A 26,801-nucleotide genomic window follows, 5' to 3' on the forward strand; every position below is an offset into this window, starting at 1 on the left:
AAGAGATGCTGAGCAATCATGGACTAGCTAGGCATGGAAGGGAGGTACTGATTTCAGTATAACCTGGAGACTATCAAAAAGTGTAATTTAACATTACTTATACAACATTAATTTATCAAATAGACATACATGAGGTATTGGGGCAGAAAAGTTGCATTTCTTACATGCTTGTATTCCCTGAGCATACAGATACTGACACTTAGATTAGAAACAAAGACAGAAGTACACAAAGTGTCAAGGAAGTGACAAGAACTGCCTTATGCTCGATTTGACTATAATCCCAGGTACAGAGGTTTATTGGAGAAGCAGGGGGGAAAAAAAGATGTGGGCAAGCAAACAGGTAATGAAAAACCTAAGGGGGTTCTTTTCAGGAGGTTCTTTACAGGAGACTTCCAATTTTTCTACCTCAGCTCCCTTTTTATAAGCACACAGAGAAATACAAAGTTTACAAGGTTAATACCCATTAAAGATAGCCTGCATCTTTCCCCACATTTGAAGATGGCTAACTGCAAAAAAAGAACTGAATTCCAGTGTACTTTCTTGAAACAAGGCACTGAAATAAAGTACATGTTTAGTGTTCTTTAAGGTACAACAAAAAAAAAACCCTGTCTGCCTCCTCTTTATCTTAAGAGTGAAATAAATTAATCAATATAATGCAATATATAAAGCTTGGAGAGTCTCTCTGGAAACAACCACAGAGAATAATCAAGCTCATTTAGCAGCAAATTGTAGCAATCACCTACTTAGTCAAATGTCCAACTTGGACATTAGATTGCAAATGTGTAGGTTGTACCTTAAAGAGTCACACTCTCAATATTTAAAAGAAAGGAGTTTTATTTTTAGATAGAAAGCTGTATTACAAAGCAAATTTAAAATGTCACCTTCTGTGTGAGTCGGAACTGTCTGTGGGAGGCTGGAATGCTATGTACAAAAGCTTGGCACAAAGTGAACACCCCATCAGGCCCTGGCTGCTGAGGACTTCACAGGAGTGATGCACCCAGATCCTTGATGATCTCACTGTTCAGCTGAGGGATGGTGCTGATGGTCAGTAGTTTGCTGCTTGCATACTTGTTCTTGATAGCCTGCAGAGCAGAGAACAGAGAGAAAAGGTTAAAGCATGCATGTTGATGCTCAGGCAGGTAATTTTTGGTCTGTTTGCCTGCCTGCTTGAAAAATGAGTGAACATACAAGGCTGGCACTGAACCAGTTTGCAAAGTAACAAGAGCACAATTTGCCTAAAAGGTCTTGCAATACAACAGTCTCTTACAGGCTTGTCAGAACAGCTTATGCTTTAAGATAACATACAGGAGCTACAACATGCAGCAAAGCTTTTTTTAAAACGTTAGAGAAAGGATTAAAGTAGTTATACTTACAGTGTATTTTGTTAACTTCTCATTTACTTTGATTACATTCTTGGCCATATGTTTCATGGTCATCACAAGATTGTCTTCTGCATAGCCAGTGTAGTACTGCTGTTTTGTACCCTGCAGCAGAATGGTAACAAACTTGAGATTTGTGAAGGGAGGATTGCTGCTTGAGGGACAACCACTTCAGGCAACAAACAATCCAAGCTTCACAGCTAAGCCTCAAGTGCTGGAAACCGTAGCTGTCAGTTTAAATGACAGATCCAGAGTAACCTGGTGTGCAGAAGTCTGGACACATCAATTTCAAAGACCACGCTTCTAGACTGAACAGAAGATAAAAAAGCAACTGCCAGCTGAATTACAACTCACTACTCATGGTCCAAAACTTCATTATGCTACATGTACTGCAAGAATTATGAAAATCTACTTTTACTCACAGTGCAGCCTTCAATAACTCAATGCTTTCATGACAAAAATCCTTTTGTACCCCAGTATTCACACAGAAAATAATTGTGAGTTTTTACTGGCACATTCCTTTTTTTACCTGCCACTATGCATCAGGCAGTCCAACCATCATTCCAGCACCAGCACTGTCACCAACCAAACACAATTTTTAAAGTACTTTTCTATTGGTTCAATTCCAATGAGTGAAGAACAACAAGAAGTTTGATTAAAATGCTCACCCATTTGTTATGTCCCAGGATCTTCTGAGACAGGCACAGTGCAGCAGCTGCAATCTCTGAAGGCCGGTGGTGAACCATGTCATAGTCTATCAGTGTCAGCTCCATCAGGTATTTTGCTAGAGTGTGTTGCTTGGCATCAGCCTAGCAGGTTGAGAGCTGGTTAATCCACAGTTTCACTTCACTTTAGCATTATCACTCAGAATTGCTTATTGTGTTCAAGAACAAAACAAAAATAGTAAAATCTTTACTACAGTTTAGGGAACATCCTTTCTAACAGACATTCCTCTCAAAGTCAAGACCAGCAGCCATTTGGAATTTAGGCACAAAGTTAAGTGAGGGATTTTAACAGAAAACTGCAGTATCAGGTACTGCTGTGCCCAGCCAGGGACACTACTGCTCCTTCTGTAATCCCAACTATGGCAGGGGAGCTGTAAAATGACTTAGGAGAAACTTATTTGAGTTACCCAGTGGTCTGCTGAGGTAATTGAAGCCCACCTCAAGAGCAGATAGTCACTTGAATATAATTACTGAGGTGGAGAAAGAAAGGATTGGGTCAAAGAGAAAGCTTATCTTTTCATTCTTAAATAACACAGTATTTGTAACCAGACATTACAAAGAACTGCAACACTGGTAGTGTTTTTCTAAGAAGCATCCTGATCGCCAGGATTAAAAAGATTAAAAGCAAGGATTCATAGTTTAACAGTAAAATAATTGCCACTAAAGCAACAGTAAATAGAAATGTGAAATACTACTGGCTGCAACAGTGACATTGTTGTGTTCCACCACATGGTGGTGTTTCAGAGCTGAACATTGCTTCATCCAGCATTTAAGCTGGAGGAGTAGGTCACATGATAAAAACACCAGAAGCAATCCTTATAGGCTTTACCAATAGAGGAAAGTGCTAGATAATGAGGACAAGTACCCACCTCCCCAGCTTTTGATGCTCTTCTTAAGAAGTGAATTGGAAGAGGTCGCCCCAGGTCAAAGTTTAATTCTTTAAGAATAATCATTTCCATTTCTCTAATTTCATTACTAGTGTAGGCATTGTCGGTAATGTAAACAAAGTCTGCTACATCAGGAGACATTATCTCTTCATATTTTGAAGCTACAAGCAGCGCTGTTACTCCCACCAGCTGAAGCTTCTTGCGAGGTACTGGATGACTCTGCAGAGACATTTAAAATGCAGGCCCCGAAGTGTCAAACTCTAGATAATCAGATTCATATTTATCAGTTTAGAATACCAGCATGACAATGTTCATTCCTATCAATGAGGTTTTCACTTTAGTCAAAGGTGTCTGTATAGCAACAGGCTCAAAGAAGGCAGCAGCCTCCGAGTTAAGATACTGCACTATAACAGCTCATACCCACAGAGCAGATTTTGTCGACTGTTAGATTTCTAAAGAAAAGTTAAATCCTGAACTCCTTTACAGACATAGTCACTGAGTAATTACTGAGCATGACTTGAAGGAGATCTCACCTGCAAGAAGCGATCCATGATGGCCACGCACATGTAGAGCGTCTCCTGCAGGAGGCGGAACCTCGAGTGCACCTGGACGAGCCAGTCCACCAGGATGGCGCGCATGCGCCCGTTGATCGTCCTCCCGTCCAGGTACTGCGGGCGGACCGACTGCTGCAGCTGCGGGGAGAGCGGGGTCAGCAGCCAGGCACCCCCTGGGGCACCAGGGCAGCCCTGGGGCTCCGTCCTACCTCGAGCTCCCTCAGGTACAGGTAGATGTCTTTTACATAGTCACTGCACAGCTGGGGGTTCTCCCAGTCCTCTGCATCGATGTCCTCTACGTTGTTGAGCAACACATCAGAGAAGGCTTGGCACAAATCCTCCTCTTGCATTGATACATCCATAGGGACAGGAGACAGAACCTAAGGAACAGATCATACCTGTTAACACATCTTACGGATCTACTGTTTCACTGTTCCTTTGTTTCCATGTTTCATCTGGCACTCATGCAACTTCTTTAGATGGAAGCTTGGGCTCTACTGCAGCAAGTTTTCACTGACATACCACAAACACAGATCTTCTAGTAATTGCCAGCTAAAGCAGAAACTTCATCCAGTACTTTTAACAGCTCATTCTACCACTTGAACATCAGCCTTTAAACCAAAACCTCAGTACGAAGACTTTGTTTCTTCAGCAGGGGAATGAGATACAGCCACAGATAAACTATTGTGAAGTATAGCTCAAAGTTACAAATCAAATTAAAAATCAGAACAGTATCATAAATTCCTACCTTTGGAACATCAGTTTCTTTGTTTGCTTGATTTACAGCAGCTGGAGCTTTAGGCAGTACAATTCCATTTGTCATCTTGCTAGGTCCTTTCACAGGCTTTATGGATGCTTTGGGACATTCTGTTTTCTGTAGTGAGAACAATTATTAGTACAGAGCAGCAATCCAACTTCTCCCTATACAGAGATTCCAAATGTTCCTTTACCTTAGATACGTGTGTTCCTCTTGTTGTAACTTTATTTCCTATTTCTTCTAAAGCAGCCCTTTTGCCAGTCACTTGAGTTTTCGCTTTATTTCTAAGGTCAGACACAGCATTCTCCATCCCTCTAGTGATCTAAAATGATAAAATTGCAAAAGTTTAAGAGTCAGAGACCAACAACTTTCCAATGCCTGACTCCATTATAGACTTACCACCACTGTACCTACTATGCATTACTCAGCCAGCTTTTACTTCCTAGCCGGTCACATATATTCAGAGGAAGAAGGTTCCTCTCTAGGTTCAGAGTGCTGTACTTCCCAACGATGCTGTAAAACTAGGCAATGCACCCTATTCATACTTTTAAATTTTTGAAGTCAGAGTGCTCACCTGCCGTTTAACTCTATCGTACTTACACTTTGTAACTCCAGCAGCGCCCTCCGGAGGATGCACAAAGCAAATTCCTCGTTACATATATGCCATATGAATCCAAAAGCTGTGCTACACTCGCAAAAACTAATAGTCTTTGTTATGCACAGCAATTAAACCACCAGGATCCATTTTTTTCGTGGAGTTCAGTTTAAGCCATTAGACAATCACCACAGAAGAGAGGCTGCTACAGTCCCTGCTTCCCCTCCCCCTAAGGCAGCTTTAGTTTCCCACTCCCACATCGCCCCGTTCCCGGGGGAGGCGCGGGCGGCCAAGGCCCGGCCCGGGCGGGAGCAGCGCCCGCAGCACCGAACGGGGCCCCCTCCCCGCGCCGGGCCGCGGCTCGGCCCGGCCGCCCCCGCCCCAGAGCCGGGCCGAGAGCCGCCGCCAGCCTCGCCTCACCCCACCCCAGGCCAGGCCGGCCCGCGGCCCCCGCGCCGCCTGAGGGAAAACAGCGCCGGAGCCCCTCGGCCGCCGCCCGCCCCTCTCTCCCCCGCCGCCCCGGCTGCTCCCCTGTCGCCGCCCCGGCCCGGCTGCCGCCCGTGGCGGTACTCACCGGGGCACGGCGCGTCACCGGCAGCGCCATGGGCACGGACACGAGGGGGCCGCTGCCGCCGCTCCGCACAGACCCGCTCCGCTCTCCAGCCAAACCGGCGGCCGCTGCCGCACGCTGCCGCGGCTCCCTTTAAACCCTGGCCTGCTCTACTATTGGACAACTTCGTACAATGCACGCGTCCGATTGGTCCGCCTGCACAGGCCCCGCCCCAGCAGGAAACGGCCGCAGCCGCTTCCGGCTGCCGGGGCCCGAGCCCGGGCGGTTCAGCCCCGGCCGCTGCCGAGCGAGGCAGAGCAGCGCGAGCTGCTAACCGCGATTCGGCAACTTCAACGCTGCCGGCACTTATCCACACCGACAGAAAAGCTGACTCGCAATTCTTCGCCAGTCTCTTGCAATTAGCACTGAGTTCCAAGGCTCCAGTTAACTCCATTTAGCGGGATAATTCAGCTAAATGCTGATCCTTCACTAAGTTTTTTCTTAGGCAGTACCTGCAGTAATACGTGTAAACAAAAATGTTTATGGATCAAGACTTCAAGAGCAAGGCAAGGGAAGGGGGAAAAAATTGCAAAAGAAACAGATTTTGAATGATACCAGTCTAACATTTTATTTATTGCATACAAAAGGATTTCTTTTGACAATGGAATTTTATATGAAAAGTAATTTGATGCATACTGTTGAGAATCTTATCCTTTAAAGATGCCGCAGAAAACTTAAGGCAATGCATCTAAGCATATAAAGCACAGTAAGTGGTGGAAATTTTCAAAATGGAAAGCCTATTCTTTTTCCTTCCCTTAAACTATGGTTATGTCACAACCTTCTGGAACAGAAGTAAGCTGCAGCTTTTTAGCCCCTGCAATAGCATTAAGATCAGAACACTGATTCCTGACAAATACCTAAGTGTTCAGCATCACATTACAATGGTATGCATACATTTAAAAGCAAGACAGTATCAGTAGCTATTATATAACAAATCAATTCATGGATCACTAAAATACCTCTAGTACCAGGCACTCAAATTAGACCCATAAAATATTTCCTTAAAAAGAAAAAACATCCCCCCCAAACCTGTGCTTCTCTGTCCTGTAAGGAAGCCAAAATAGATTCTACCACATGTCAGGGTCTCAGTTACTTCAGAGGCCCTGGGTTTTTTTTCCCCCCCCGTATCTCTCAAGTACCTTCTTGGAAACTTTTAGAAATTAATATATCATCAGTCATCAAGCATTAGTGGTCAATTAACTTCTTTTGAACCGTCACTGGAAAACACAAAGTGTTTGTTCAGTCCTTCCAGTTACTTTTATTCACTCTTAGCAATTAACAGATTAATGCAGCTTCAATTTTGCAGTCACTTTCAGTTTCCTACAGCCAGAATGTTCAAGAAGCTTTAGCATAAACCCAAGTCAGGTTTTGAAGCAGTCCAATCATGTTGCCTCTCTCCCATATCCCCCATACAAGCACAAAGTGGTTTTAAGTTCAGTTTTCAGCAAGGCAATTAAGCTTGAAAAGGTCCATTTATCACACATGCTGGAATAAAATTTCTCTCTGTTTAAAGCCTCAATGCCAGAGGTGTGAAGTTTGTTGCCAGCAATGGACACTGTACTCACAAATGCTACTACTAACAGGTAAAAAAAAGGGAAGCAGCTTTAACCATACAGAAACAGGCATCAAATTTGATAAGGTAATATTCATAAATGGATTTTTTAGTGTAAACATAAGAGTTTATCTTCTAGGTTTACTGTAAACCATTTTACATATAATCTGATTGTGAAAGACAAAGATGAGAAACTGAAAGTATTTATTATTCAATCCACTTACAAAGCAGGTGGCTTAATGCAAGCTAATTGACATGTTCATATATGATCCCCAAGGAACATCTTTTCCAAAGTGACAGTAACAATGTCTCAATGCTTTTGCACATTTGCATTTTGCAATGTTGAGCACATTTAAATAAACTATAATCTATTAGACATGAAAGAATGTTGATGAGCAACTTGAATCCTGATATGGATTAAAACCTCCTTCAAAGGCAAAATGTTAGTACATTATAACTTAATTCTATATACTATATTATGCAGCAAATCTTAACTATAGAAAATATTTCAATCAGTGATGGACTGTTGGTAATTTATAAAGGGGGAATCTATGATCAAGGCAAAAACTAGGGAACCACATAATTTGTGTCTCAGTTTCTACAGGAATTTACAAGCTTTCAACTTACTAATGAAAAATAAAAACAAGAGACAAGTGGATTTAGCTAACTTTATTAACTTTAAATCTAATAAAAATCCCAAGGCAAGCCTGGAATCCTTAGAAATTCTATGAATTCATGTATATAAACCCAAACAAAAACCCTGCAGCTTTAAGTCCTTATTGAATGGTTTTATATTAAAAAAACACAAACCAACAAAACCCAAACAAATAAAAAAAAAGCAAAAAAACCCCAAAAAAACCAACCCTCAATGTGCGCAGATACTTCAACTTAAGTTAGCAGAAGACCAAACAGATTCTAAGCTCTTTTTCCATATCCCTAATAATTCTTTCAGTCTGCAAGTATCTACAATCCAGCTAACTGAAATCAACATTTAGTGTTCACTAAGAGCTGTTTCACAGCAGCATATATTTAAGTTAGGAATTCAAATTTCTAGACATAGAAGAAAATGATAAATACAATCTGAACAGCAGTCTAAATGTTTAATATTGACATTCAAATATATCTGCATTGTGCTGAAATTTTTAAAACAAACACAAAAATCTGATCAGACAAAAACTCTGGTGATGAGTATGCTATATGTATCAGTCAAACTGAATATAATTCATAGTCTGTTCCCAGTATTAAGGATGTTATTTGACTCATAACTGATCTTGTAAATATACAGCAGCCATTTTTTCCTAATTAAGGAATGTCTCAATACATAATATTATCCTTTTCTAGATGATCTTTATACATTTAAACTAAAATATATATGATCGATTAAATTAAGGAATTCAAGGTTAGTAATGAGTGAAATCATACTTTCAAAGCTTGATACTACATAAAACAAACCAAAAAAGAGACCACACAATTCTACTTACTAAAGCAGCTAATCTCGCCTGCAAGTTTGGGGTCACAAAGCCCATAATATGTGCAAACAAATGCAATACAAGGAACCATGCAAAAATACAGTAATGAATTTAAAGGAAAAAATGTAAAACAAAACAAATTTATAAATACACTGAAACTCAACTGTCTTCTACATAAACTGTAGGTCTAGCATTAGTTGTACCATATAGCAGAGCCAGCACTCTGGGTTCAATGCTTCCAAATCTGCGCAGGTAAGTCATGCCATCTTTGGTTGACTGCAGTACCAGGAAGGATGAGAGGGAGTGAGAGGGAGGACAAGAGTTCTGGAAAGCAGTGTCAACTTTCACTGGGCAGCTGAGCCTCAATGTCCACTCTGCAAATGGGGCACTTCTTGTTAGTAATCAACCACTGATCTACACAAACTTGGTGGAAAAGGTGCATACATGGAAGGCGCCTGTCATCAGAACACAAAAACATTATTGTTAATAAAGCATTTCCATATCAACAAACCCAATGGAAAAAACACAATGTGGGCTTTGCTACTGAGGTCTGTTCTATCTGTTTTCCCACAGGTTTCATAGCCTTTCCAGTTGCACGTGCATTCTGTCCAGTTCCAAAAAGAAATGGATATGGGCAATGAAGTCAATTAGACTGATTTAAACCTGTTGGAGTTTAAGTAGCATTACTCCAGCATTACTGCCAGTCCTGATTAATTCAGGACATCACATTGGGATCATGTTATAACAGGCAGTCAAGCTATGGAAGACTGTGATAGAATAACTCACACTCTACCTACTGACAGTACAGACTGAACAATGTGTATTTTCAACTGCAACTTGTTTGACTGCGTTAGTCCAGTGACAGTAGTTAGCTGTAACTGTTAACCTAAGCAGTACTGCAAAGCAGTGCAGCAGATTCAAGTATGGTGTCAAAACCAGAACATCAACATTATATTCTGACAGTCAGTGTTATTTACCTGACGTCTTCACCTTCCTCCAATATAGACAAACAGATGGTGCACTTTTCCTCTGTGTCTTCTTCTGTTCCTTCCTCCCCATCTTGCTTGCAGTGCAGTTTCCTCTGTGAGAACCAATCAGTTGTTACCTTGTTAGTAGAGATGACATTATTGACAAACTGAGTAAAATCTGTTTTTGATACATATTTAACATATATTTTTTTGAAAACAATGTATTATTTATTAAAATGTATTTGAATCAAAATAAATAAAAAAACAGCACTTGGAGCAAAATCCAGGACATTTCAGATTTAACTACTGTTAATTACAAAGTCTACTAGAATATTAATTTCATAGTGCTGCAAGCAGTCTTTTTATATATTGTCTATGTTTAAATATCTTAATTTCATTAATATAGAGGCAATCAAAAATCCTTTCAACCTAGTGTCTTGTCACTATTTATCAAGTATGAAAGAACAGTGTCATGTGGATGGGATTGTATATTATCATAGGCTGAACTCCACTTGAGAAACACCCTCATTTATGAAAACTGTACCCCAGTTCAAAAGCTCCTGGTGTTTCAGTCTTCCTCATGTGTTTAAAATAAAGATTAAACTGATATATACCAAGCAGGTAAGCACTGTGAACTGTTTTCTGCAAACAAAGCTTTAGTTTGTGAGCGATCACTGAAGTCTGTTATTTGCTACTACCAGCAGCTATTTCACTGCTCACAAGGCTACTCATAACTACTGGACAAGTTAATCGTATCAAACCACTCCTGTTTATCACATCACAGTAGCTCTTTATCTAAGGAACTAATTTTAAATTTTCCTTGCGAAACAAGTGGCACTATAAGCTTTGTTTACAATCCTTGAAATTTCAAGATACAGAAAACATGCCCTCTTTGAAGCTGACATTTCTGCAGACTTAAACTAACCGTTAACATTATTACAAGTTCAAAGAAATATTACAGACAGGCCACAATTTGAGAAATCCTCACCTTTTTGTATTTATGTGGATATGTGCATCTTTCTATAGTTCCCTGTGTTGCTCCACGATTAACATTGCCTAGTCGTTCCTCCAAATGAATCAGCTCCTAAAAATCATGAAGGAATAAACAGTTTAAAAACTATTATTTCAACTATATTGAGGAAGTATTAATTTTATTCTAACCCATTTTCATTCTTAGAATGAAACTCTTATTTCCTGACTTAATTGAATGTAGGCAAAGCCAAAAAGAGTATGTTGTGTGGGAAAAGTGATGGGCTTCTGTAGAAAAACCCACACAACACAGCCTGGTATTTTAAGTTCTAGGGAAATACTATTTTACTACAAAAAAATGAGTCTTTGTCAGCTAGGAATGGCTATCAGTATGTTCACACATATTTCTGTGTCTAATGAGGAAAAAGCAATTAAAACATGCTATATAAATATTTGCTTTCTAACAGTCATTAAGGCTTTGAAGAGAAAGAAAAAAGCTGCTTAAGTTGAAATACAATGACTAATTTATTCTTCTCCAGCAATGAGTTTATTAGAACCATGAGATGTCACTGTAGAGGTTTTCAGTGGACTAGGTCATTAACTCTCTGCATCTGATACTTGTTTTGTTCTCCTGTTTTTTTCCTTCACTCCATTTCAATTCCTGCACTATACAACAGGACAGCACTGTTAGCATGGCCAAGTTTCAGCCTCACTTGGAGGATCCTGGCACAGTTACTCAGAGACAGCTCTGCCTTCTCCCAGAACGTCCTGGGACTACTCAGTCCCACTGATGGCTGGTGGGCAGAGCAAGATCTACTGTCAGGTCATTGCCACCTAATCTGCATTGTCCAGGGCACCTTTTCCTGGCCAACATTTCAATATGCTTTTGTCCCACTCCACAATGGTAAGGGCACTCTGTAAGTAACGGGTATTTTTTTAATTATTCTTTTCTGTCGAAATATAGAACTAGCTCTATCATACACCCTCCCCATATTCCCTCATGACACATGTTGACATATATCTAGTTTTATTCTATTACAAACCTCAAAATTGCCCCTGAAAGGGCCTCTGAATGATGTTCCATCCAATCCCGATGAAATGTAACGGATGTGAGGGTAGCCCGCCATGTCTGGTACCTAGTCAAACAGCAGACGTTAAGTTAAACCTATTCAGAACAGTTTCAGTATTTTACTGTTCACTTTGAAAAATTTAAGTGCCTTTTGCTTTCATTGAATCACTTTTTACACTCCTCAGCCTGAGCATACAATTCCAACTGACAGCGCAACACAAACACCACTCTGACACATCTAAACATAACCAGAAGCAAAACAGAAGTGAGACTAGATCCTCTCCTGTAATCTCTCCACATCCACATTACAATTCCCAAGTCTCAAAATCTCAACCTATTTTATATAAACCACCATAAATATCACTTGTTTTTGTGAACAGAACACCTAGCAGCTACACGTGAATTTAGGAAAAGGACTCGCTACACATTCTCAAATATAAGCTTTTGGTACCACAGAAGAAACAAGGCTAAAAAACTCAGTCTGGAAAAAACAGCAGATACCCTTATCTGACTCTAAAGAACTGAACATCTTCAAACACACTTGAAATTTAGAGGCCTATAAAAACTAACGCTCAAAACTCACATCTAAAGTCACAGTTAACACTACATGCACTCTTCATTCAAGCATCCACTAAACCTCCTTGCACAGTAAGAGATATAAGCAGTGAACAAAAGACCAGTGTCCAGTGCTATATTCCACCGGCCCTTCAAGCACCAGCACTTTTCACAGAGCAGAGCTGAAGGATAGTTAATATAGCAGGGAACACCTCCACTGCAGGGCTGCTGCACTCACCCTAGCAAGATGACTGAATAATGGTATTGACTTCTTGTCAGGAACATTCTGATAGCAATCTTTAATAAACAGGTTAAAAAACCACAAAATGATCAGCAGATTTGGTTTATTTAATCCCACAGCACAGGAAGACTACAAGCAGCAATTCACTTGGAAATACTTGAGTACCATCCTCCTTTCTGTGCTATCAGCTGATAATGTCTCTGATGCTATATATGACAGCTCAACATCCACCTCATGACGATGCCCACAAAACAGATATCCCAGATACTATTAATGAAGTCACATATTCACATGTTGCTCTTCTTCTTTCCATCAGACACTTTCAAGTTTAATACACATAAAGGTGTAAAACTCAATGAATGCATTGTGAAGAAGCACAGACCTAGACAAAGCTACCCACATCAAACAAGAGACCAATTAAGCTGCCTTTCTACAGTTTTCAAATCCAGTCTTGTAACTAAAAGCTGTCAGGGATAGGCAAGATTCCTCTGCCCTAAATAATTTTTTTTTTCCAGAAAGGAAAGGGAGAATCTGATTACTTTAGAACAGTTTACATAGTGCTTGTTAAATGACAATGTAGTGCAACATCTGCCACAAATACAGTCACAATACTGGTCTTAAATTTTAACAAACCAGAATAATAGAAACTGAAGATGCATATTCATGTGCATATTGAAACACTCCATGTAAGTAGTATCTGTTGGTATCATAGGTCTTACTGTTTAACAATATAAACTGTGGCTGTAACTACAGAATTTTGGGGGAGCAGATTAAAAATATGCTGATTTTTAAGAAATATGTCTCAGATAATCACTGATTTATGATTAATTCTTCATTTAAGTGTGTAATTCTACTTCAGCTTCCAGCTACAGAAAATGCATTTAAAGAACTAGGTCATTCACACTATGAACATACTTACTATGCCAGGTTTTTACTAGGCATAGACCTGTCTGGCATCATTTGGGAAATTTTATTGCCTATTTTAACATTGGCAATCAATGGTCACCACTCGGAGGAAGGGAACTCCTGACAAAAAGTAACCTAAGTCTCAGAAGTGGTACTCAATGCTTGGTTTTTAATTGACCAGGATTTGAATTCAGTGTTTTGGAAAACAATGCATCTGATAGTGCAGATAATTACAAGAGGTGCAAAGTCACAGATGTATTGCTGTAATTCCATAATTACAGTTCCAATTGCCTCAGCAGTCAGTTTACCAACTGCAGTGACATGCACCTGGACAGGTCTTCTATATCAAACCAATTCTGCTACTGGAGACTAAAAAATATATTAGAATTCATTTTAACAATACAAAACCAAAAATTGTTCAGATTACCTACCACAACAAACTACTGAACTCAAGACATCAGAAATGTTGTGTGGGATAATATATTCTCATGCTAATAAATGGGCCTTCACATTATCCTGATGGGGATGGCATAACACGTCTGCAAAATTACCTGAACATACATTATATACAGGCTCTTTTATAAAATACCCTGAGAGCAAAGCTCACATTTCTGATCAGGTAAAATGCTACTCTGAAAAAACCACTTCTAAGAACAACAACAAAAAACCAAACAGTTCTTTTACACCTGCAGAATAAGGAGTCTGCTAAAACAGCAAAATTTTAACTAAGTACATTTGTGACAAGATGGAGAAAAGATTTGCAATGGAGAACTATCAATAATACCCAAGAACAGTCTTACTAAAAATTCCTTTGACAGTTACTACCAAGCTTCAAATGCAAAAAGACTTCAGGTCTCTTGAAGAGCTTCACACACAAGCAGAAGTGAGTTTTCACTAAGCTTTCACACAGAACATAAGAAAAAGGAAGATGTTAAAGTTAATGAAGAATGTAAGCACTTAAAGGCAATGCCAGTCTGCACTAAATGATTGTATATATTCTTTTTGACACAGTCAAATTAGAATATATACTTTAAAGCAATATATTCTGACCTGTAAATTCCAACACAAGTCTGCCAGGAACTGCAGAAGTATCATTTGTTTCTTGTTTTGCACTTTCTATCAATACTTTCCATGACCACAAAAATCTGCAGCAACTACAGTAATTCAAGGCTAAGCCTGAACCATTTACAGCACAAACATTCTCCACAGTTTGAAACATCTGACCTGCAGAGAAGGTTTTCTTTCTTGCTACTCTCTGCTTTAAATACCCTGTATCTTTGCAGGGTCTTTCTGCTTTTCAGTTGCCAGTCAGTGGAAAGATTCCTGCCCTGTATGGTACTTCTAATCCTGTCCACCCCAGCCTCCACGGTTCCATGAAGTATGATTCCATATGTATTAGAACAAATCCACAGGGTGAGCCTTTTCAGTTAAGTAACTGCTTGGCTACTATCAATACACAAAAAAAAGTAAAGTTCATAATTTAATGTCTTAAGCCAAATACATACAGGGAAAAGCTGCAATTTTCATAGAAAAATCATTGGGTAAAGGAACCCAATGAAGTACCATCTGCTGCATAGATAAACCCAGTGGTACCTGTGTCTTAGGGGAATATAAAATTAGTGTTCTTCAACAGCATTCATTCTACAAAAAATCAAGAACGGTAATTCATGTTTGCATTAAGAAAAAGCCTAGAAGCTTTTTCTTAAAAATGCAATTCTATTTGATGCAGTTAATCAAGGCTGTTTCAAACCTGAAGTTCATCTTGAACTACTCTTACTACATCAAGTTACAGCATCAAGTGTTCCGGTATTATACAGAAACTTGTTGGCTTTTGGGGTACAGAACAGCTGCATCTCTTAGAGCTGCAACACCTGTATGACTACACTCTGAGCAATATTATTCTGACCAGCACATAACTACCATGATGTGCTGGGACCTTACTGGCTTACATCTCCAAACCCCCAGTGATTTTCACAACTAAGTGTAAAGACAGCCTCAAACACTGAATCAACCCACAAGTACAGGAACAAAAGAGTAAGGCTCTTCAACAGAAGAAAAAGGGAGCACAGCACATTGAAAACTAGATGTGAAACACCTGAGAGAGATTAAGGTACCATAAGAAACTTGAGGTTTGCTTGGGGTTTGTTTGGGGGTTTTGTTGTTGTTTTGGGTTGGGTTTTTTTGTTTGTTTGGGGTTTTTTCTTTTCTTAAAATATGATCCAAAGATCTCAATCAGACCAAGAAGCTACAGGTTCCCAGATAAATTAAGGAGTCTTCTCAAGTCTTGCATCAACTCCAGAGGTAATTATTACACCATACCTAGCAAACTACACTACTCCTCACTCCTGAAATTCACATTCAACAGGACATAATTCAAAAGGGCAGAAGAAGCTGGAGTCAAAAATCTGGGACACCATACCCCATAATAAATTACAGGAACTGCCATCCTGCCCACTCTGATGTGGCAAACAGTGCTAGAACCCCAAATCAGAAAGACTTTCATTAACAGTGCCAAAGGAACAGCCAAAGGAACCCAGAGTAAACAGAAGTGGCACCTAACACCAAACACTGGTATCAGAGAAGAACAGACGAACACATAAAAAGTCTTGGTGTCCTGGCATCCATCATCTCCAGTGTTCCATTAGTTATGCCATGTACTGATCTTGAGTCTCTCTAAAAATGATCAGTTAGCAGAATGGGTATTTGTCTAAAAGGGATGTAATTTAACAGCTCTTTCCTCAGCACACACATGGCCTTAAAACAGTAACAAACACAAAGTCTAAGCCATGGTCACAAAGTAATTACATTAAATCAAGGAGGGAAGCAGCCTGACCTTTGGATACATAGACATGAAGAAAGCTCTTCCTAAGTGCTTTTAATCTAGGACTCCTCCTGAAATAACACTTAAACAGGTAGAAATCTCTTCAACCGAACTTGTATAAAATGAGATTTTGTTTCCCCAATCCTCTATTTGGACTGTCAAAGCTGCTGAACACTTATTATCTTCCCCCACATATCTTTATCATTTTGTCTCCCTGAGGATTAAAACTGCAGTCTGCATTCCAGCACTGAGTAGATGAAGATTTGGTTATCTGCATCTAATTAAACTCAGAAACTGATAGAGAGTACTAATGTCATTAAAGCTTAAATAATCCATTTTGTCCTGTGGAAGGGGTTTCAGTACTCCATGTAAAAAAGGCACACTGCCAGTTGTGCTGCAAGCTATTTCACAAAGTAGATTCAATACTAATGAAATTCTTTGTTGAGTTACTTTAAAAGACAATTCCCTTTCAAAAATAAGAACAGTTTATGCTATCTGCATCAGAAAATGTGACTAATGAAATCTCTATTTAGTACTCTCTGTACTTGAAGACGAAAGCACTCCTTAGAACATCAACGACTTTGCAGAGGGACTCTAATCACAGTTCAGCCTCTCCTCCTCCACCCCATTCCTAAAGTTACAAAGAAAAAAAACAGGTGGCAGGTGCAAACAATCTGTTGCCTAAAACACCACTTTTGTTTAAAATTCAGTCAAGTTTGTTGATGAAAAACTTGACTGACTACTTGCTCTCTATTCAAAATAAGTTTTGCTGACAGATCTGCTGTACCCTCACACACATGCAAACAAAACCTGTGCCTTTATTGCTATAGAAGGGGTAGAATCAAAAGGCATTTGCAATGCTTTGAACTCATTGTATATATAACTTCTAGCAGAGCTCTAACCTGCCTTCTTGTTATTCTAGTGTGTGAACACACTTTAAATTAGTCAAAGACTCTACACAACTTCAAAGCCACAGCGCTTGATCTGAGCACAGCAAGGTTCAACCAGATCCCAAACACTGGAGCAAGTGCTGCTTACAGCACTCTGCTCATGATCAAACATGCTGTCAGTGCACTGTGTACAAGGCCTCAAAACACAAACTTCAGCTTCACTCAGCCCCTCATTAATTACTGTTATAAGGATCAAATATCCCTACATAAGCATTTGCACAAATTTCTGTAGACTTAAAGACCCTTATTTCATCTGCCACTTTTACCAATTAGAAACTGCAGTTGCCAAGCAGAAGGGCATAAATCCCTAAAATATTTTATCACTTAGGAAATACTTCTGAATATTCTCTATAATAGCTTTCTCCTCTACAGCTAAAAAGATGAAGAAGCATGGAGTCCCAACTATTTGCTCATGTAACATTTTAGCTGTAGAAATACCCCAATTAAAATTAAAATAGAATTAAGTTTCTCACCACAATGTAATATAAGGATCATCTGAACTCCTAAATTTCTAGAAACTTCACAGTGATAACTGAAGTAAATCCCACAGATTACTTATTAGCCCTGATAAAAAATGAGCTAAAACAGGCACATTTAACTTGTTGCCTCCTAACACAATTACAGTTCCCTGAATTATTAGGAGGGAGTCTAAAGCAGCTGATGTTATCTGTTACAGTACATGTTAAATAAATACAAGAGTGTAAAGCCATCTTTCATCCACTTGAAAAAGCAGACACCTAACTGAAGAATGCAGAAAAACTTAATTTGAAGAGATGATGCACAGGAGAAGGTTATGCATTAAAAATCTCACTGGCTACACTAAAATACCAAATTCTACAGACTGCCTTAGAAAGTCTGTCCTAAGTATGTCAGCAGCACCCATGAATGACCAACCCTCATTTATCAGGAAGGTACTTAAGGATCACATCTGGTAGTTAAAGAGTGAAGAACGAGCAATGCAAGACCAGGCTGGAGAGAGTTACTACAGTTTGGTTGTAAATCTACAGTTCAGGCCCCAAATGTCAATTCAGGCTACTAACAGAGTAATTTTGAAAGGATGAAACTTGCAGGGTTTTTTTTTTCATTATAATTTAAGCATTCATTTACAGATGAACTCACAATTTTGATTGGATTAACTAGCTTTAAGAGGATTAACATTCTTGCTTGACCACAGAAACACTAAATATACTCAAAATAAATTTGTTTCTCTGTGAATTTTCATTAAACAAAATTTAAAAAAAAATAAACTAGACTTATAAGCATTCTTTTAAAAATAATGTTCTGTAACAAGAGTAAAAATATGCCAGTTTGTTTTTGTTTTCTACTGCAGATTAAAAAAAAATGCGTAACAGGGTATGTGACCTTACTGCCACACTTCCTGCAGATTACAACACTTCATGATACAAAATTATACACTCGATCACACAGAACTAGGTTGTTGAATAATTAATATTATCTGAAAACAATCAAATTTCTACATGGAATCCTAGTTGTGTGTATACACACCTTAAAAAGAATCAGTGCTAATTCTCATGTATTGGGTGGAAAGTTGGTACTTTTAACCCAAAACTCAATAATCTAAACTTTAAAAATCAGATGCAGAGGGTCAATGCATTGCAATGCAAGTGACAATTTAATTCAAGTATATTTTATTTTACAAGAGCTGAAGTTAGAAATGTAGATGTCCCTATCCTGTCTTCTCTTACTACACAATGGGCCTGTTCAGGCTCCCTTGCTGGGAGTAGCACATGGACAGACAGAGAAATAATTTCAGTTAAGCACTTTGCAGCAATGTACACACATCCATTTTCCTTAAAACAAAATCAAAATGACCAATGACCATAATTTTCCATAAGCTAGCTCCTTACCATTAGAGGAAGAGCCCCTATTTGCAAGTGATGCAGTCGAGGAGGTGCGTGGTAGTGGGCCAAGTGAGGATGCAGGGGCCCTGGAGGGTAAGTAGCTGCAGTCACACCAGCTTCAATTCCCAGTTCCCTGTCACATGAATGAAAGTGGCATTACAGTAAAGGAACAGCTTGACTCCTAGGTACAATCCCACTGCTTTGGAGAGCCTACAACATAGCACAGCTACAACAACAGTTTCACGAGTATTTTTTTTAGCCATATTTAAACTTTGCTGAAGTATCTTCCTATCATAATTAAAAGTTATTTGTAAAACAGCTGTGAAGATTTAGTATAAAAAAATCTAGACAACTCCACGTTTACTGAGCCCAGTAGTATTATCCATGTGGAGACTTCCCTGCAGCACATGCTGTGGAAACAGCAGTTGTCATGCATGCACCTCTTCACTAATGGCCAAAAGTATCTTTTAAAATAATTAATATATTGTGGAACATAAGTGTGCATGCTTCATAAGTGGCCCTGATGCAATTGTAAATAAGTACAAACAAAGACGGGAGAAAAGATACTAGTCTGTACTACAAAACCTTAAAAATCACTAAAAATGCATTTAAAATATTGAGTACCTCAAAGCTGTATCAACATCTACAAACTTTAAATTACAGGTGCATGCAGAAGCTTTTAAAACCACAGCCAGCATTATCAGCTCTGTGATCAGCACATTATGGTCTCCTGTCCAGAGTCCCAAGGGCTCAAACAGTGTCTGACTGCTCACCAGGCAGATCTCTCCGGAGCTTGTCGAGGATGGGAAGACATAGTCTGAGGCACATGGATGTGATGCCCATGACCGTAATTCGGATGCATTCTGTGAGGATGTGGAGGAGGCCGCTCATGAGCACGTCTATAATGACAAAGAACAGCCAGAATTAATTTCACATACTTTTAAGTATGAAGAAACTAACACCCATAACCAAAATGTTACAGACCGAGTGCCTTTAAAATAAGAAACTCGCCATGCAGTATTTTAATTTCTACTTTAGATATAAGTTACCAATTAATTTAAACATAGGTTTCATATTCAAAACCAAACCAGCTTCAGCTACAGTGACCAGACCTTCACTTGGCAGTCATGACTACAGAGCCTGAGAAAGTGTTTAATCCTAACCCCAAAGGGCAGGTAGGAAAGGGAGGGCCACATGACAGCCATGCTCAGATTCAGTGTCATTCACAGCTCTGCTGCAGATTATTCTAGTGAAACTCTACTAGCAGGAGTAATTAGGGGAAACCTAAGATACTAATCAGAGAACATTATTCTTGAAACATGTTTGCCTCATAGCTCAGGTAAACAGGGCACACAGTTTTTATCCATGCCAGCTGGTACAGAACAACTATGGATTTGAAAAAACCACTTAATTCCTGCTGATTGATTTCTGTTACTTTTCCACTTCATACTTTACCTACTTTACCACAGAAAGAAATGGATTAGGATTTTTTCCATTGCTTTCATTACAGAAAAGATGGTTTATTATTCAACCTAAAAACTTGGATTATAACAAAAGCAGTATACATTCTGCAGGTTTAGTACCACCTTAAACTACCTGACAAAGCAGACCAGATATTTTGTAAATTTTCACGTCTTAGAGAGGCAAAAATGTACTTAACAGCAAACTATTCTAACCACTGTCAAGTGACACTCTGCAGAGAAGTCTGTCAATCTTGCATAAATTATGTGAGAACTGTTCATTTTTTGCAGTGGTACAGACTAACATGGGAATAGATCTATCAGCAGAACATACTTGTAGTCTCACCTCCTTTCAGTTTATCAAGTAACTATGGGGAAAAAAATCGGGAATAATACAATTTAATTTAAAAAACCAAACAAAAGCAAACATGGCAAAACAATTTCCATAGTTCCATAAAACCACATCATGCACACTCATTTTCCCTAAAGCAAGTTTTAATCTAAAAGAAACATCTTTAAATTATAGAAATCATGTATAAATGTGAAACTCCTAGGCTGTCCATCCCACAATCTTTATGGGTGCATAATTAGACAAAAAATAAACAGAAAGACCATATGTTGTACAGATGCACAGCACTTTGATACATAACAATGAGAAGAGGACTCTAACCATTCTTTACTTCCAATCCTGAAAAGATACTATATTGTTGGATAGGAAGCATATGAACTGGACTATTATTCCTTAGGTTATCTGTAGCAATGAAGGATGAAACAGCATTAAGAACACTTCAAGATTTCAGGGCACAGAACTGAAGGAACTGCAAGCTTGCTGGCAGCCTCAAGTCTATATTCAGTAACAGAGCAATATACCCCAGTTTCTGCTTGTCAAATTACAATCTGATTTCTAGGAGGCTGGGCCAAGACACCTATAAGATTGATTTTGCACATAATTTGAATGAGAATTAGAGGGGTAAAAAAAAAAAAGACCAAGGGAAGAACAATTCCATACAGTTATAAACCAAACTGTACAAAGAGAAATATCACTGAGCAAACTGGCATTGTCTGACCAAAGACCGGTGACTTCAGAGAGAATGTCAAGGAAGAATGTACTATCATTTGCCTACAATTTCCTATACATGTTCATATTTCTGTACAAATTCACTAAGCTGCAGAATTGCCAATATTCATAACCCTAATCCCCAAACTACTGGAAAATGTCCAGATCTGATAAGACAGCTAGCACAATTATTTTTTCCTAAAATGCAACTTTGCTGTCTCACAGCCACTGGCTTCTCTGTCATGTGCCATTTGTGGGCAGTTACTGCCTATAGACACTTAACCTGGAAACTGCCTCAAAAGCTGCAGTTAAAGCAGAATCCTCTTTAAGCATTAACTTCTAAATGAGTTTCAAGTCCGTTATGAGTCAAATTGGTATAACAAAGTTAGGAGCAACAACTAGAGAGCTCATTCATTAAATTATCTTAGATATTTAAACACATTACCTGCAGAATTAAAACAAGCTCAGCTAATCCATGAATATGAAGCTACTACTGACCTGCTATCTATTGATACTAGTATCAAGAATGTAGTTAAGCAACAGTAGTAGCATGTCTTAGTAGCTACACTGCAACATCGATCACATTCTCAGTCTCCTCTTCTAAAGCAAAAAAGCATAATAAAGATATGTAAGTATCTAAACTGAATTAAACCCAGTATATGGCCTCTTATGATAATTTGTTCATTTTATTTTAAAGTATTGGTTATATAAAAAGAATCTTAACTGCATCAATAAGGAAAAACATGCTGTCAAGAGACATTTGACTGGAGTTTACAATGTACTCTCCAGGCTATGGAGCTTGAAAAGGAATTCCTGCTTATTATCCAGAGTAATGGGCAAGAGAAACAAGCTCCCCTTATCTTCCAGGCCCCTTCGTGCCTTACCTGGAGAGACTATTGAGAGATGTCACAGAGCAGGGTCAGACCTGATGCTTGTGTGACTGTGACCATTTGTAAAGACACCTCTTACCATGGTTCAGCATTAACAGCTCCTAACCATGCAATTAACAGTTTGAGATTCACATGCAACATTTTACAAACCTGAGGGAAATTAATTATATGTTTAGATATTGTTCTGAGTACATTTGTGACATACGTTGGGTGTTGCATCATTCTTCTTCTCTGGACCTCCATCCTCTGGATCACTTCGTGAGGATGTAGCCTCTGTGCTGGAGGTGCTGTTGCAGGGATGTGATGGGATATTGGCTGGTGTGTTGCAGGGAGATGCTGTGGTATTGGAGCAGCTGCATTGGCTAAGGGATGAGTTGGTGGTGGAGGTGGAACAGGATGAGAAGATGCATGAGAGGAGATTGAAGGATGAAAGGGATGCACTGGATGAGGGATAACATAATCCACTTGAGGTGGAGGTTGTGGCTGTGGAGGAGGATTTCCATGAGAGTGAGGACATGCAGAAGCTTGATGATGAAGAGGTCTGGTCAAGGAAGCATCTGCAATGAAACATAAGGTGCTTTTAATATGATCAATTGCAAGCTTTGACTTAAATTTATTTTAAGAAGTATCTTCACACAGGCATTTCAGTATTATTACATCAGTTTAAACAGTAGCAACATAGGAATATATGTTTATGCAACTTTTAAATAAAGTGATTCTAGAAGTATACCCTACAGAAATCTGCATCTTCTGTAGCCAAAAGCATTCTGTTTTCCACGACTGGCAAAAAAAAAATAAAAAAGAAATCTGTGTGATACCAACTGGAAAAGGTACATAGAAAGGTCTATATTGGAAGGGACTTCAAAGATCACCTTGTTCCAAGCCTCTGCCATGGACAGGGACACCTTCAACTAGTCAAGGCTGCCCCAAGCCATGTCCAGCCTGGCCCTGAACACTTGCAGGGAAGGGGCAAACACAGCTTCTGTGGGCAAGTTGTGCCAGAGCCTCACAGGGAGGAACTTCTTTCTTAAACTCGAGCTAAATCTGCTCTCTTCCAGTTTAAAGCCATTCCCTTGGTCCTATCACCACATGCCCTTCTCAAAGGTCCCACATCAGATCTCTTGGAACCCCTTTAGGCACTGAAGTTGCTATAAGGACTCCCTAGAGCCTTCTTTTTGCCAGAGTGAACAATTCTAACTCTCTTGGCCTGTCCTTGGAGCAGAGATGCTTCAGCCCTCTGAGCACCTTCACCTCCACAGACTCACTCCAACAGGCCTGTCCTTCTTGTACTGAGGAGCCCAAACCTGAAACACTATTCCAGGTGGAGTCTCTTGAGGGAGGAGTAGGAGGACAGAATCCCCTTCCAATATTACTTTACATTTGTTGTTTAGTTTTTAAAAGTTTAATTCCTGTCTTTCTGGGTTCACTATTCTATAGAGACAATAAAATTAAAAAACAAACAAACAAACAAAAGAAATCTCAATCAAACAAATGATTCTGCTAAAGTACACCTCAGTGGGGGGGGACAGGACAAGGGACCAACCAAGGAAAATTAAATAAAAAGTCAGTGCTAGAATACAAAGGAGATTGAAAATATTTTAATAGTAAATCCAGTTTTGACGTCTCAATATTATTATGGTTACTTATAAGGAAATATTTTACCTTTACCTTGGTCCTTTTCAAAGCCCCTAACTGTTTACATTATTTCTCAGTCTGTGTTTGCTAGGCCAGCTTTAGGATCAACGTGAGCAGGCTGGAGTGTTCCCCTGATGCCAGGACAGTGTGTCAGCAGTACTCACAGGGAGAATGCATGCAGTGGGGCCAGCAGTACTCACAGGGAGAATGCATGCAGTGTGCCAGCAGTACTCACAGGGAGAATGCCTGCAGTGTGTCAGCAGTACTCACAGGGATAATGCACGCAGTGTGTCAGCAGTACTCACAGGGAGAATGCACGCAGTGTGTCAGCAGTACTCACAGGGAGAATGCCTGCAGTGGGGCCAGCAGTACTCACAGGGAGAATGCCTGCAGTGGGGCCAGCAGTACTCACAGGGAGAATGCATGCAGTGTGTCAGCAGTACTCACAGGGAGAATGCATGCAGTGTGTCAGCAGTACTCACAGGGAGAATGCCTGCACTGGGGCCAGCAGTACTCACAGGGAGAATGCCTGCAGTGTGTCAGCAGTACTCACTGGGAGAATGCCTGCAGTGTGTCAGCAGTACTCACAGGGAGAATGCACGCAGTGTGCCAGCAGTACTCACAGGGAGAATGCCTGCAGTGTGTCAGCAGTACTCACAGGGAGAATGCACGCAGTGTGTCAGCAGTACTCACAGGGAGAATGCACGCAGTGTGTCAGCAGTACTCACAGGGAGAATGCATGCAGTGTGTCAGCAGTACTCACAGGGAGAATGCCTGCACTGGGGCCAGCAGTACTCACAGGGAGAATGCCTGCAGTGTGTCAGCAGTACTCACAGGGAGAATGCACGCAGTGTGTCAGCAGTACTCACAGGGAGAATGCCTGCAGTGTGTCAGCAGTACTCACAGGGAGAATGCATGTAGTGGCGGCAGGACGAGAGCGAGGCCTGCGGCGGCGGCTGCGGCTGTGCCACGATGCTCGAGCCGTAGCCGTCTATGGCCAGCGCCTGGCTGGGCCCAGCGCCCGCCTGGTGCCCGTAGAGCGCCGTGCGCGACGAAGAGCCAGGACAGCACGGGTCAAAGGCCGACGTTCCGTGGAAAGCGCCGCTGCCGTGGCTTCTGATACCACTGCTGCTCAGGTCTACTGGCAATGCCTGCTGAAGAAACAAACCAGCTTTTTTCAAGCCACTCTTTAGACACTGAAAGTAAAGTGACATTCAAACATCAGATTTTAAAAAATCTAGAAATAAATACTGCCACAAGCAACTGGGATCCAAATTTTGAAGTTGTACGGCTTGACTCTGGAACATTTTTAAAATATCATTTCTTATTCCTAAATTCATTAATCTGGTGAGAGAATAACTTCCTTACATGAGATTCTGTAAAAACCAACCAAACAAACCCCCTGTCAAAACCCCCACCAAATCCCCCAAACAAACTAAAAACCTCAACTAAAACCCCTAAAATTGATAAATTAGATTGATAGTTCCGCATACTGTAACTTCACACAGTACTGTTCTTCCCTATGAATGTATTGTTTTAGAGCTGTGATTTAATTACTGAAAAAGTCCCAAAATCAATGATTTTAGAGGAGCAACTCCTTTATACTTTTTATATACAGAACATTAGACTTGATATTTTTCTTCCCTCAAAGCAGCTCTATGATTTGCATTGCAAAACTGCTATGATGGGCAGAATATTTCAAGGTAATTATATTAGGTTTGCTATGCAGCCACTCATCATCATGAAGAGGTCAGCTGTCAATGATTACTTGAAGGATTATGCCTTTAAAAATCTCAGGGTTTTGTGTTCATATATATTACAGCTGAATTTTTCCTTTTAGTTCCCTTCTAGGATGCCTGATGCAGAGCAAGAGAGTAATTTTATCATTCAGCATCCTTATCCTATTCTCTCCTATCCGGAACAACTTGAAATCTCAAGTCACAAGGTGTGATTGTGAGTCACAAGGATGAAACATGCCTGCTCATGGTAACTGGTGCCAGAACTGCTGCTTGCTCCACACGGGGCAGGCACAGGAGGAGGCCTTTCCACAGGGCAGCTGGAGTCACTGAACGAAGGAGACAGCGGGACAGCTGGGTGAGGGTTGTGGTGGTGATGGTGGTGATGCTGGAAGTGGTGGCCATGCTGCTGGAAGCAGCTTGTATGTGGGTGTCCCAATGCATGATGAGTCTGTGAAGGTCCTCCACAAGGAGAATGCTGGGGGCAGCATGATGGTAGCCTTGGCATGGCCGGAGGGCCAGTTTCCAGTGTTGAATTAGATGCAGCTCTTCTTACTTCATCTTGAAGACAAAGTTAATATTGAAGTGAAAGAAATTAGTAAAGCTGATCAATGTAAAGCAGTGTCTTAAACAGAAACAAAACACCCCGTACCCCACAATTCAGTATTTAACCAATTGAAAACCAGAGCTAGACTATAACAAAGCAAACTAGATACAAAAAAGAAATATTTAGCTATACCTGCCAAATGAATCTAAACTGAATGGCTCAGGTGGAAGTACTCATGGCAAACACTGGAGGACATGAACTGACACTTGCCTTACTCTACAAATTTAAGGCACATCATCAGCAGCGAAAAGAAGAAAAATTGTTCCCATGGTCAATGTGCAGAGACCTCAAATTCCTGTGCAACTGTGGTCCACTCAGGTTAATTGTCCCTCACCACAATTGCAGACAAGGCAGCTTTGTTTCAGTGATGTCATGAGCGCTCTCTGTATATACAGCTCTATGCAGGTCTGTATAATTGTGCTCCCAGGGGGTTATCCACAGCAGGAGATATACTCAAGGAATCCAGATACATCCTTCATTTCCTTACAACACACACTGAAATAATACCTAACACACTGAAATGAGTGGCTTAATTCCCAGTGAACTA

At 40.1% G+C, this 26,801-nt stretch overlaps 2 protein-coding genes across 7 annotated transcripts in view; both read right to left on the reverse strand.

Moving 5' to 3' along the window:
• Positions 1-272: 272 nt before the first annotated feature.
• On the reverse strand, positions 273-5,574 carry CCNB2 (cyclin B2). Its single transcript, XM_021532035.4, has 9 exons — positions 5,472-5,574; positions 4,496-4,624; positions 4,294-4,419; positions 3,755-3,925; positions 3,525-3,683; positions 2,974-3,210; positions 2,048-2,188; positions 1,374-1,484; positions 273-1,082 (listed from the first exon to the last, which is right to left on the reverse strand). The coding sequence occupies exons 1-9, from the start codon at positions 5,499-5,501 to the stop codon at positions 981-983; spliced, it is 1,206 nt and encodes a 401-aa protein (XP_021387710.3). The 5' UTR covers positions 5,502-5,574; the 3' UTR covers positions 273-980.
• Positions 5,575-6,049: 475 nt separating this feature from the next.
• The window catches only part of RNF111 (ring finger protein 111), a 45,656-nt gene continuing 24,904 nt past the window's right edge, over positions 6,050-26,801 (reverse strand). For 2 of the 6 annotated variants that reach the window (XM_021532036.3, XM_085588215.1), the window contains 9 exons: positions 25,889-26,208; positions 24,816-25,065; positions 22,482-22,833; positions 19,643-19,768; positions 18,876-19,002; positions 11,509-11,601; positions 10,485-10,580; positions 9,506-9,633; positions 6,050-8,983 (listed from right to left, as the gene is read on the reverse strand). In XM_021532036.3, coding sequence (XP_021387711.1) covers positions 8,866-8,983; positions 9,506-9,633; positions 10,485-10,580; positions 11,509-11,601; positions 18,876-19,002; positions 19,643-19,768; positions 22,482-22,833; positions 24,816-25,065; positions 25,889-26,208 — 1,610 coding nt within the window. In that variant the 3' untranslated portion in view covers positions 6,050-8,865. The remainder of the gene's footprint in view (positions 8,984-9,505; positions 9,634-10,484; positions 10,581-11,508; positions 11,602-18,875; positions 19,003-19,642; positions 19,769-22,481; positions 22,834-24,815; positions 25,066-25,888; positions 26,209-26,801) is intronic. The other 4 variants (XM_021532038.3, XM_021532040.3, XM_085588216.1 and 1 more) reach the window with 4 other exon arrangements.

This window comes from Lonchura striata, chromosome 10 (assembly GCF_050655825.1).
Source record: "Lonchura striata isolate lonStrDom1 chromosome 10, ASM5065582v1, whole genome shotgun sequence".
Lineage (NCBI taxonomy): Eukaryota > Metazoa > Chordata > Aves > Passeriformes > Estrildidae > Lonchura > Lonchura striata.